The 13,413-nt window shown below is 43.8% G+C and overlaps 1 protein-coding gene across 4 annotated transcripts in view; it reads left to right on the top strand.

Moving 5' to 3' along the window:
- PTPRM (protein tyrosine phosphatase receptor type M) overlaps positions 1-13,413 on the top strand; it is a 747,478-nt gene that overhangs the window by 640,365 nt on the left and 93,700 nt on the right. For all 4 annotated transcript variants that reach the window (XM_059894848.1, XM_059894849.1, XM_059894847.1 and 1 more), the window contains one exon: positions 6,875-6,962. In XM_059894848.1, coding sequence (XP_059750831.1) covers positions 6,875-6,962 — 88 coding nt within the window. The remainder of the gene's footprint in view (positions 1-6,874; positions 6,963-13,413) is intronic.

The raw sequence follows: 13,413 nt of genomic DNA, 5'->3' as shown, positions 1-13,413 counted from the left end.
AGCAGAGCCAAAGCCTAAGTCTATTTATGAAAATTCTAAGAGACGGTGCAGTGAGACCATTAACTTCAATCCCCAAAATAACAGAAAGTGTTTTCTTTTCATGATAAAAAGTCCATAGTTGGTGCGTTAAATTGTATCTGCATATTAAAAATCTGCCCTGAACACTAAACATTGCCTAAATGTGCGTATTGTATTTAAAAATCCCTCCTGTGAAAAGCATCCCTGGAGCGTGGGCCGTTGTCATGTCTCCCAAGCTGGTCCTTACGCAGCTGCTCTGAGGATGGGGCATCAGCTGCTAAGGATGCTCTCAGCCGTCGCCTCCGCCCTCTCTCATTGGGCCTCTTTTTCAGAGAAACGCCTGTGCTGTGGTTGAATTGGATTTTAACCACAACCTGCTCATAACTTTTGTCAAGCAAAAACTGGAGAGATTAAGGAGGAATCGGAGGTTGTACTAAAACATGAACTTAAGGGTGGGGGAAATGTTAGGAGTAGGTAAGCCAGGTGTCCCCCGAGCGGCCAGAATTCATGTGCTCAGGAATCCTCTGAAGGAATTCCTTCAAGGACCCGAGCTCTCTCTTTCTCAGCAACAGCAGGATTCAAAACCTGGTTGGCTTTCCTTCCAGTAAATGTGAGAGGAACAGCTCTTGTCTAGACCCACATAAATGATGTGGTGATTACTTACTTCCCAGGAATACTGGTTCAGAGTAGGAGTCTTCTGAAAGCATTCAGTAATTCAATTTATGCAGTCTTATTGGAACCACGTACAGCTTTTGACCTTCTTGCAGACAAAAAAGATAGCCAAAAAACCTTTTGTTCTTACCCCAAGACAAATGCACAGCAGAAAATAGTCTGAAGCATTTGTTGATTTGCTTCATTTATTAAAAGATATTTAAAAGCCAAAAGGGCTGTGAAATAGGACATGGTAGAATGATTGTATAGCAAAATTACTTAATTTTCCTCAGGCGCATTTCACTGGTGGGTTTATTAGTGACTATCTGTTCAGCTCATGGTCTGCAAAAAAAGAAAGGTGGTAGGTCACAGGGTCATCAGAGAAGGCTCGGTCCCTCGGGAAGACAAGGCCTGGAGGAAGAGCCACTTCTGCCTCTGGAGTCTCACGTCTGTGCCAGGCCTTGCTGTGGGCCACACAGGAAGTGGTATTCTATAGCCCTGATGACCCGCATTTCTGCCCTGATTGCTATTCTTGCTCAGAATTCCCAAGCCAGGGGCTTCCCTGGTGGCGCAGCGGTTGAGAGTCTGCCTGCCGATGCAGGGGACACAGGTTCAAACCCTGGTCCAGAAAGATCCCACATGCCACGGAGCAACTAAGCCCATGTGTCACAACTACTGAGCCTGCGCTTTAGAGCCTACGAGCCACAACTACTGAAGCCCGTGCACCTAGAGCCTGTGTTCCGCAACAAGATAAGCCACTGCAATGAGAAGCCTGCGCACCACAACGAAGAGTAGCCCCTGCTCACCGCAATTAGAGGAAGCCCGCATGCAGTAACGAAGATCCAACGCAGCCAATAAATAAATAAAAACAATTTCCCAGACAGGAAGGCAGCCAGGGGCTCACTATGCAAAAGACCCATATGTCATGTCACAGCTTCTCTGAGTGCCCAGTGGCTCTAGAGCAATAGATAAAGTTTTATTTTCTAAGTAGAAATTTAAACAGTTGACTTTTGTCCTACTTCAGGCACAAGAGGGAATCTAAAGTCTAAGGTAAATATTTTCTCAGCTATTTTGAAAATGTATGCTAATGGAAAGCCATGACATTTAAAACTGGGTCCATCTTAGAAATTTTTTTAAATGACAATCTCCATAACAAAAGAAAACAAAGCCAGGTGATCAATCCAGAAAGCCCTTTCTTCCTCTCTCTGGGCTCCCCAATAGGTATATAAGAACACATGGTCTTCATAATGCAAATGTATTCATGGGAATGTATTCATGGGGAGATTGGCTGTATAATTGGAAGCAAAACTGTGCCAGAAAAGGCGAGACCCGATCACCAAATCTGTAGAGAGTCAGGAGACTGTGGATGGCACCAGTCATCTGATCTTTTCCTTGAAGCAGCTTTTTGTTTTGTTTTGTTTTGTTTTGATTTTGATCTTGTTTAAGAAAAATACATTCTGCCACTTAAACTGATTCACATAATTCCTGGATAGGAAGTTGGGGAGGCTCATGGCAAGAACTCCCGCTTCTACTGTCACTCTCCTGCTGTTGCTCCCCTGCAACGATCACATTATCTTAGGAGATAAGAAAATTTCCTATTTTGTGAAAGCAGTCAACAGTTAAGCAAAGTTTACTTGACATCTTATATATTCTCTTGTTGCGAACCTTCATTTGGAGACAAGGAGATACGATCTAGGTTGGAAAACAGGCATTGGTCATGTGTAGATTTAACTGTATCCCCTCCAAAGCCCTTGTCGGGAGGGGTGGTCCAGGAAGAGCAGTGGACTAAGGGTCAGCAAGCATTGAGGTCTGACTCAAGCTGGTCTGCAGTGAGCTGGTTGTGGTCTTTCTGCATCTCCTGTCTGCAGCAGTAAAGCAGGCAGGTGGTCCTCCATGGCTGCTCCTCTCATGAATAGTAGTCAAGCCGATGGACTCTTTATTCTGCTTGCTTACTGATGCCCGCGGTCAGTGCTGAGAGATGGAGAGCGTGGGCCCCACGCTCACAAAAACATGCAGAGGTCAAGTGCAGGGAGATTGGTTATCATCTCGTTGTTGATGTTGTCTGTTTTCTGGTCACCAGTTAATGAGAACAGTCAAATGAAAATAACTTTTTTTAGACTCGCAGACTTAGAGAACGAACTTATGGTTTACCAGGGGGGAAGGGTGTGTGGGGGAGGGATAGATTGGGAGTTAGGGATTGACATATACACACTGCTGTATTTCAAATAGATCACCCACAAGGACCTACTTTATAGCACAGGGAACTCTGCTCTATACTCTGTAATAACCTAAATGGGAAAAGAATCTGAAAAAGGATATATATATATATATATATATATATATATATATATATATATATATATAACTGAATTACTTTGCTGTACACCTGAAACTAGCACAACACTGGTAATCAACTAGACTCCAATATAAAACAAAAGTAAATAAATGTTTTAAAAAACAACTGTTTTTAAAAGCAAGGGCTATTGGAATTCCTGTGATCACCCTAAATGCTAAAGAAACCCAGCCTGTGATGTGGGCACCTTCCCCCACAGAAAGCGTCTGTTTGTCAGGAATGGGAAGGAACTGGTGTGGCTCAGGGTGGCTTTGTCTCCGGTGGCCCAGCAGCATCTCCTTGTACTGGTGGAGCAAGTGCCTCCTCCCTAATCCGTTGTTGACCCCCTCTCCATCGGTCTGTCTGTCTCTCATCCTGTGGGGAGTTAACTAGTGGCCGTGGGTCTGCTGGAAGACACCCAGGTCTTCTTCAGAGTCAGGTCCCTTTTTCATCTTCCCATGAAAATAGCAAAATCTGGAAACTTTCACATGGGTGGAGAAGGCAGAGGGGAATGAAATTGTAATTACATCATGACAAACTCAAAGTATTAATAGAATTAAATTGTTATAAGGGAAGTCAAATAATAGTTATTACTCAAGGGTAAAATAAATGTCATTCATAGAGTAACAAAGACACTATTCAGAAAAAGAGGATGACTTTAAAATCCCTGAAGCTATTTTAAATGCATATTTTATGGCAGAATAGACGTTACATGTCTAAATAAATCCTTTATCTGTCCTATAACGGTCTTGTTCTAGATGGAATTAACTAACGATTTTTACTGTATTTTTATTAGCTTAATTTATTAATAATCCTGAAAATGTTTTTATTTGTTTTTGTCCTGCATTGCACAGTATCTTACCCTTCAGTTAGCAATGTGTATTGTGAATCTGTTAATACAGCTCTAAGTGTGTAGTACATCTGATCCTGGTCTGCCTCCATGGTTTTATTTCAAAATGATAAACACAATGTAAAAACTATTATGATAATGAGGTGTCAACAATGACCATGACCAAGGTACCTTACTTTAAAATGGGCAATTGAATACTGTTGGTGGGAATGTAAGTTGGTGCAGCCACTATGGAAAACAGTATAGAGGTTCCTCAGAAAACTAAAAGTAGAATTACCATATGATCCAGCAATCCCACTCCTGGGCATATATCCGGACAAAACTACAATTCAAAAAGATACATGCACCCCTATGTTCCTAGCAGCACTATTTACAATAGCCAAGACATGGAAACAACCTAAATGTCCATCAACAGATGAATGGATAAAGAAGATGTTGTATAATATATATATACAATGGAATACTACTCAGCCATAAGAAAGAACGAAATAATGCCATTTGCATCAACAGGGATGCAATTAGGGATTATCGTACTAAGTGGACTGGGCGTTTGGGGTTAGTAGATGCAAACTATTATATATAGACTGGATAAACAACAGGTCCTGAGATAAACCATAACGGAAAAGAATAGAAAAAAGAATGCATATATATGTATAACTGAGTCACTTTGCTGTACAGCAGAAATTAACACAACATTGTAAGTCAACTATACTTCAATTTTAAAAAATAAATAAATAAAATAAAATGGCAATTTCAAACTCTAACTCTTACGCTTACAGTGTTATCATTTCCCTCTTGGATGTGATGAAATGGTGTGTCCTGATGTTCTGGTGTGTGGAATTAATAGTGCGAGGGGGACAGAGTCAGGACAGGGCTCTTTTCCAACCAGTCTCTGTTGAGGGCTGAGCTGTAGGGTAACAGCAGCTTTCACACACAGCAGTTCACAGAAAACACGTGCACTTTTTTTTTTTTTAACATCTTTATTGGAGTATAATTGCTTTACAATGGTGTGTTAGTTTCTGCTGTATAACAAAGTGAATCAGTTATACATATACATATATCCCCATATCTCCTCCCTCTTGCGTCTCCCTCCCACCCTCCCTATCCCACCCCTCTAGGTGGTCACAAAGCACCGAGCTGATCTCCCTGTGCTATGCGGCTGCTTCCCACTAGCTATCTATTTTATGTTTGGTAGTATATATATGTCCATGCCACTCTCTCACTTCGTCCCAGCTTACCCTTCCCCCTCCCCGTGTCCTCAAGTCCATTCTCTAGGTCTGCGTCTTTATTCCTGTCCTGCCCCTAGGTTCTTCAGAATGTTTTTGTTTGTTTGTTTGTTTGTTTTTTAGATTCCATATATATGTGTTAGCATACGGTATTTGTTTTTCTCTTTCTGACTTACTTCACTCTGTATGACAGACTCTAGGTCCATCCACCTCACTACAAATAAGTCAATTTCCTTTCTTTTTATGGCTGAGTCATATTCCATTGTATATATGAAGCACGTGCACTTTTACCGATGGACAACATGAACCCTGCAGACAGTCCCTGTGAAGGTCTCCGAGTACTCCAACTCCGCACACACCCACACTGCAGAAGTCAAGCTTTATTTGGGGATCAAAGCCCAGCAGACTGCCCCCAGACATTGCAGTCACTCATTCATTCAATGACTAATTATCGGACTCCTATCACGAAGCGTGGGCTCCACACCAACAAAAATGAGGACCACGCAGCCCCTGCCTGGGGGCATCCACAGCCTGGGGCAGAGACAGTAGGGTATGCCCAGCGCTGTCCACCGTGTGGTCGGGTCTGAGCCACCTGCAGGCGGCAGGGCTCCCCATGGGGTCTGTGAGCAGGTGTGTCCCCACTCCGGCCGTACTAAGGAGCAGCTCAGCTGATAAGACACAAGTGGACCCATGAAAAGGAATAATGAATTGGTCCCATTGAACCGCAGACTGATCGCTCAATAGTGGCCATTGGTGGCAATGGCCAAGATGGCCAAATGCTTTAGCGGGGGATGGAGAGTAGGGGAGTATAAAGGAGCTTCCGTTCTAAAGAGGGAACTTGGAAAGCCATGCTGGAGCGTGTTTGAGGATGTGAGTTCCTGGTACCACATTCTCTGGCCCCAGAGCGTTTCAGAACGATGCTTCCACACACCTGATCTGCCTTTGTGTCTTCCTCCTGCTCTTCCCTTCTTTCCCAGTTGGTGCCAGGAAATATAAGAGTAGGTACAGAAAAGACAACAAATCAGTGTTACTAAATGCTTCTTGCTACCATCCTTCTTCCCAATACCTCCTTATAGCGTTGACTACGTGAAGGTGAAACAGAACGTGAACTAAAGTGGAAATGAAAATCCCAGATTTTTTTTTCACTTGTCAACTGATAGCAGAGGACATTTTCATTATAACTTGAACAGAAAAATGTATATCTGACTAATAACAAGAAGATTAAAGACCCTAGGCATAATAATGCCAAATCCTTAAATAAATGGACATCTAAGCTCCATTAAAAATGAAAACTCTGGCAGAAGTTCTTAGAGGATTTTAGGCTGGAAGTCGTGAAGTCTTAGCTTACCTACTTCCACAGTTTTAACCAAAAATAACCTTCCTTCAGTTTGCAGTTGGGAAGAAAAATGATATCTTTATATCTCATAGGAGAATATTGAAAGGATGTAATGTAATTAAGAAATTGAGAGAAATGTTAAATTTTCTGTAATAAATATTCAGGTAGGATGGGGATGAACCCCCAACCATTTTCAGTAGATGGTACAGATAAATTGTGGGCTTACTCTTCAGCCCCCATCCGTGTTTGTGGCATTTTAACTAAAGGAAAACAAAAAAAAACTAAATGAGATATTTAAGATATAAAGTAGTTTAATAATCCATTATTTCATTCCTGTGAATATTCTTTTCCTTCCTTGAACGTTGTACATTTTTTAAGAACACCCCCCAGTCATTAAGATCCCTGTGTTTGTTTACCGCACTGAATTGTAATTCGTCATGTCACTTTTCTCTTTCTTCCAGAGCTTCTTTGAAGGGCAGTCTGCACCATGGGACTCCGCTAAGAAAGATGAAAACAGAATGAAGAACAGATATGGGAATATTATTGCATGTAAGTGGTGACAGCATCATTGTGCTGTGATGTAACTTTCTTTTCACATCTGCTAAGATTGACCACCAGCCTCATGCGGCAAGAATTTGCAGTGCAATTACTGCCTTCATCCCGCTGGAAAAGCTGCTGTGATGCTCGTATTAGGGAAAGGAAAAACTACCTAAATACCCCCGCTATGTCCGTGTGTCTTGCTGTGGGGCTAGTTTTACTTTTAGATTTAAGGTTCGGGTAACCTAGGTAATGTTCAAATGCTGACACAGAAAATGCATTTTGGAAGGAGTAAACATAACAGATCTAATGCTTCCAAGCTGCTCCATGAGAAGGAATAGACATAACGATTCGAAGCACGCCTTGCTGCCAGGAGCTTCTCAGCAGACATGAGCTCATTAATCCTCAGGACACTTGGGGTAAGGAGGTCAGTAATAGCCCCATTTTGAGGACAGGAAACTGGAACTCAGAAGTTAAATGGTAGTGCCTGTATCACAACACTCATTAGCAAAAGAGCTAGAATGATATCTCAGAAATTCCCAGTTCCTATGCAAAGGAATGGTACCAATCCATAATGCCTCGGACGGTTTTTAAATCGAGCCCAACCTCATTAATGTTCCGTAACGATGCCGGGATGCCTGGTGGATTGATGAGCTTCCTTCTTCCAGGGCTGAAGCCATCCATCCCCTGCATTAAACTGCTCAAAGCCACACGTGACTGCACCGAGGTACTGACAAGGTACTCACGGAATTAATACTATCTCTAAAGATATGTAAATTTAAAAAACAACAGTAATGTGAAATATAGAGCACCTAGCTCATCCTCCCTTATTACTTGTAAGAGAACAAACTTGAAAGGTTTGGATACTCCAGCGGAGCTATATATTATCTTTCTTGATTGTGAAAGTGCGGTTAGATTTTATCTGCCTGAGTTAACATTTTCTTGGTAGGACAGTTGAACTTCTATAGCAGCGCCACCCAGTAGAATTTTCTGTGATTGTGGAAATGTTCTGTGTCTGTGCTGTCCGGTGCAGTAGCCCTCACCATACCAGCATTTGAAATGTGGCTGGTGTGACCAAGGAACTGAATTTTCTATTGTATTTAATTTTAATTATTTTTAATTTAGATCGTCCATGAGACGAGAGGCTCCCATATTAGATGGTGCAGACCTACAGTGTGTTTCATTTTAAAAAAGAAAGGTGTCGGGGTTTACATATAATATGAACCATCCCAACTGGGCCTGAACATGTCCTGTTTTCCCTTTGGCCACTCACAAAGCCAAACCACTGGTTTTGCAGATGGCAAGTGCTAGCTTTGGGTGTCTTGTGCATTCATTTACTTAGAGCTTCATTTTTAGAGAGAAGATGTTCCCCTGAGATCTAAGGCTTCATTGCCCCTCAGTGAATTCAGTCAACACTTGGCCCCCCGAGGACCCCAAGGTGATGGGGACGATGTCCCCGCCCCCAGGACAGAGCAGCCCAGGCAGATGAGAGGCTGTGAGTCTGGTCACTCTGCACCAGGACGCAGTCCTGCGTTGGAGCTGTGTGTACAGTGCTGTGTGCTGCAGGGGCTCAGAGAGGGAAAGCATTATTTCCAGCCAGAGAGGGTCATGGGAAGAGTCCACTGGCCAATATAGATCCTCCCAAGTTCCTTCGTGTTCTCTGCGAGCCTGCTGAAGCTTCACACCCTCAAAAGAATCCAGATTTCTCACAGTGGCTTATAGGAGCCTTCCCAGGGTTCCTTCAGCTCTGCCACTAACTCCAAGGAGGTCCACGGAGGTAAAATGGGGACTTCACAGCCATACCACCCACGCCAGGTGGAAGAGATGTCAATGAGCCCTTGTCCTGCGGTCGCCATATCCGAGGTGTGGGCCTCACCCCGAGCATCTGGAGAGCAGCGTGCAGGGCTCTGATTTGGGCTGTGCTCAGAGACCCGGCCTGCCTCTGTTCAGTGTGACTTTGACTCTGCTTCTTCCCAATGTGTTGTTTGACGGCTGCACTTGGTAGATGCTTGAGAAGTAGTTTTGAATGCTTAAAGAAAAAAGTGATAAAAGCTAGCATTTGCTGAGCACTTGCTATATGCTAGACACCCCTGTTATACCTGTTAAGCCCTTTACACCTGTTAACTCCCTCACTCCCTGTAATGATCCTGTGACATGAGTAATATTGTTTATCTGTTTTACAGGAGAGGAAAACTGGGGCATAGAGAAGGTGAAAGGGTTGCACAGTTAATAGGATGGGGACAAGATTCCAGCGCAGGGGCAGCTCTTATAACCACCACCCAGTGGATGCTGATAGTCAGTCCCCACCGGCCGTTAGCATCATTGCCTGCACAGGCCAGTGTCTGTGACAAGAGGCAGCTTAAGGAGACTTTCACCCCCCTCATCCCCATTCTTCATCTCCCCAGGCCACCTGCAAATAAATGTACAAACTAAGTACAAAGAGTACACTCCCTGTTGAAGGCAGCTTCAAGCCAAGTCCTCCAGCCCCCAGGCTGACCCCCTGTGGCCCCCTGTTCAGAAATTCTGGAGCTGCCGCTGTTATGGGCCTTCTGCAGAAATTCTTCTTCGATGGCTTCAGATCTGTTGTCTAAGAAAGATATTGGGGTCAGGGTCTAATTTATGTATTAATTGTTAGCCTATCATCACTGACCATCACTAGCTCAGAATGGGCGTCACCACCAAGATCATCTTCAACTCTCAAGACCCTGCGCTTAGGGCGGATTATCTCATCGCCCTAGGCAGGCACTGGCTGTGGTCTGTGTGTCCAGCAGAATGTTGTCAGAGGTGGAGAAGGTTTAAATCTGCCTCCCACCCCCATGAATGTACCATCTGTGGGCTGGACCAGACTAGGATGCACATGAACTAATAGGACAATGTAAATGACTAAGGGAAAAGCCTTTGGGGGCAAAAGAGAGGAATTTAGGATTGGGAACTAGAAGGCACAGTTCAGAGTCTGTTTCACCACGTGTTAGCCAAGTGACCTTGGGAAAGTCATGAACCTTCTCAATGTCCCAGTTTCCTAAAAAGCCAGCTGTTGTGGAAATGAACTGAAACGCCACATAAAAACATCACTGATTGTTGTTACCTTTGAAAAATCACATCTTTCTTCTCTGTTACTCCTTACCCTTCCTCAGCTTAGTGGACTCAGTAGGTCATTTAAAATGGAAAAACAAAAGCAGCATTTGGAAGTCTCGGGTTGGAAATGATGAACTTGTGGATAATTGCAGGTGCCACGTTGCTCCCTAATTGTCAGCAGGATTCGGCACAGCGACCCGCTCTTCATGGGCTGTGACCAGGGGCTCTATTTCTGGAGAGTTTGCCTGGCTGTCGCCTTTATTCCTGATAAATCCCAGAGGGGGAGGATTTACTAGCTCTCACCTGCCTCCACCTCACCTGTTGGGCTCTTTCAGTGTTTCTTCCATCAGCTTGCGTTGTTTTTGTGCTTTTGTAGGGACAGCGTCAGAAAGATGTCCTCTGCCCAGGCAGCTCTGTCCAGTCTCCTGATCTCACCCCTCAGCTGCCGTGGCATTCTGAAGGCTTTCCCTGTGCACACATTGTCTTTTTTTTATGTATTTTTAAAGTAAAAATTGTCTATATTTAAGGTGTACAACATGATGCTTGATATAGATAAATAGCGAAATGATTACAATAGCCAAGCTAATGAAAGTATCTTCCCCTCACATAGTTGTCATTTTTTATGTGTGGTGAGAGCACCTGAAATCTACTCTCTTAGCAAGTTTCTGGATTCAATACAGTATAATTAACCATCGTCATCATGGTGTACATTCAATCTCGAGACTTAGTCATCCTATGTAACTGCCACTTTGTACCCTTTGACCAACACCCCCCCCCCATTTTATCCCTTCCCCCCGCAAACTCCTGGTAACCACCCTTCCACTCTCTGCTTCTATGAGTTTGACTTTTTTTAGATTCCATGTACAAATGAGATCATGCAGTGTTTTTCTTTCTGTGTCTGGTTTATTTCACTCAGCATAAGGTCCTAAAAGTTCATCCATGTCGTTGCAAATGGTTACCTTTTCCTCTAGTTTTCTGTTGCTTTCTAAAATCCCTCTAGAACTGTCTGTGGTTGTTTGTATAATTGTCTATAACGGTCTATGCTGACGTATTCTGAGACATCAGCCACTTAGGCCACCTACCGAACAATTATTAATGCTCTTAGAATAGGGTGTGCAAATCCTTAGATGCTACTAGAGCTAAATAGCAGGAGTTTGATACCACATATGGGTTGCAGAAATACCACTACTGCTGGCTGGCTTAAATACCAGAACTGCCCTAATGCCAGCCCATGCCAAGTCTGGTGTTAGAACTCACAGCCTGAGTGCCGTTTCTCCAGGGGGGCCCCAATCCAGCATGAGCTTCCCAGTAGGGTCTGATGAAGCCACCGCAGTGCTAAGCACCCCTCTGAGAATCACCATTTGGAGCTGCTTCATTTGAGACTGTATGTCTTTAGTTACGGCAGCGAAAATGAATCTTTGATAGTGCTAAAGTTGTAGAAGGATTTCAGGAACAAAAATACTTATCTAAATCACCCTAATGTATACACTCATACTGGTTGTTTCTTTAAAGGCATGGAGAAAAGTATTACATCTCCCTTCCCCACTAAGAAATTCTGTAATTGTGGAAAAATCAGTTTCCCTGACTGGGAAGCCTGCTTCAGGGAGTCTAGGCTTTGGGAATAGCACCACTAACTAGGATGAGGAACTGGGGGATTCAATGAACTTGTCCTAGAGATTCTTGTTAGTGCTTTTCAGAGAACATAAGAAGTGCTTTAATGATCACATTCGTAGTTTTGCAACAGTGTTTGCATATAAAATGGTTTTAATGGTGCTTTAAAACTGTTTATTGGCTGTTGTTCTTAAGTAAGGTGAACTTTTCCCTCATTTACACGATGAATTTGCCGAGCTAGCCCTTTCCAAATATAAACAAATACCCCGTCCACCATTAACAGACACACACACACACACACACACACACACACGCAAGCGTAGCCCTCCTGATAGTCTCAGCAGTTCTTAATTGTAATTAACAATTACAATTGAGAGAATAAGATGCAAGTCAGACAAAAAGAATGAACTCTGCCATTTGCAGCCACATGGATAGACCTAGAGGGTATTATGCTCAGTGAAATAAGTCAGACAGAAAAAGGAAAATGCTGTATGTTACCACTTATATGTGGACTCTAAAAAATAAAACAAACAAATGAATATAACAAAACAGAAACAGACTCACAGATACAGAGAACAACTAGTGGTTACTAGTGGGGAGAGGGAAAGGGGGAGGGAATTGAGAGGTACAAACTACTATGTATAAGATGAATAAACTACAAGGATGTCATGTACAGCACAGGGAATATAGCCAATATTTTATAATAACCTTAAATGGAGTATAATCTATAAAAATATTGAATCACTATCACTATTTTATATACCTGAAACTAATATAATACTGTAAATCAACTATACTTCCACTGAATAGATAGACGTTAGATAGATAGATAGATAGATAGATAGATAGATAGATGGATGCAAGCCAGGGCCTGACGCAGGTGAGGAAGGGAGCCCGGTCCAGGCGGAGGCCCTGAGGGAGGGACAACCAGCCCGGGTCAGCGTGGCGTCGGGGACAGTAAGGAGCTCGTGTAGCTGGAGCAGAGGGGGCGCCATCCAGGGGAGAGGCCGGAATTGTGAAGACCCTGGGGGACAGCAGTGAGCCAACACAGACTCAGCCCCTACACTCGGGAAGCTGACATCTCCTTTGAGAGGAAGAGAGACTTGATTATACAAATAAATGAAATAAAAATAGAAATGAAATAAAAGTCAAGGGCCGTAAGGAGAGGAGCGCAGTCCTGCAAGAACCTGTACGTGGGAGCTGACTGATTCCGGAGGATGTGGAATGAAGACAGCTGACCCAGGGGCTAGAGCAGGGGGGGCGCAGACATGCGGGAACCCATAGTTTGAGGAGGGGAAGGAAGGCAGGGTGGCCAGAGCTGGGAGGGGTGGAAGGGGGAGGTGGGCCCGAGAGAGAAGGAGGTGGGAGCCAGGCCTGCAGCGACTTCTGGGGCAGATTCAGTGTTTTGGTCGTTATTATAAGAACAAGGGACACCTCATTAAAGGGTTGGGAGGGAGGGTTAATCTAATTTACATTTGGAAAGATTAGTCTAACTGCAGTAAAGAGTGAATCAGAAGGGGACCCTAGCTAAAAGATTCTCTCTTGGCCCAGGTGACAAGTGATGGTAATGTGGACTAGAAAGTAGTAGTTGGATTCAAGGAAGACACAGGGTCAGAGGTGACTCCTGTGCTTCTGACTTGGGTGGATGGAGGATGGATGGCGGACAGATGGACAGATGGAAGGACGGGCTGTTTACGAGATGGGTAACCCTGGAAGGGAACCGGACTTGGAGCTCAGGGGCGGCAGTGAGGTCGGCGGTAGCAGGGAAGGCTTGTGA

The sequence above is a fragment of the Balaenoptera ricei genome, chromosome 14 (genome assembly GCF_028023285.1).
Source record: "Balaenoptera ricei isolate mBalRic1 chromosome 14, mBalRic1.hap2, whole genome shotgun sequence".
NCBI lineage: Eukaryota > Metazoa > Chordata > Mammalia > Artiodactyla > Balaenopteridae > Balaenoptera > Balaenoptera ricei.
This window is presented reverse-complemented; position numbering and strand designations above follow the sequence as displayed.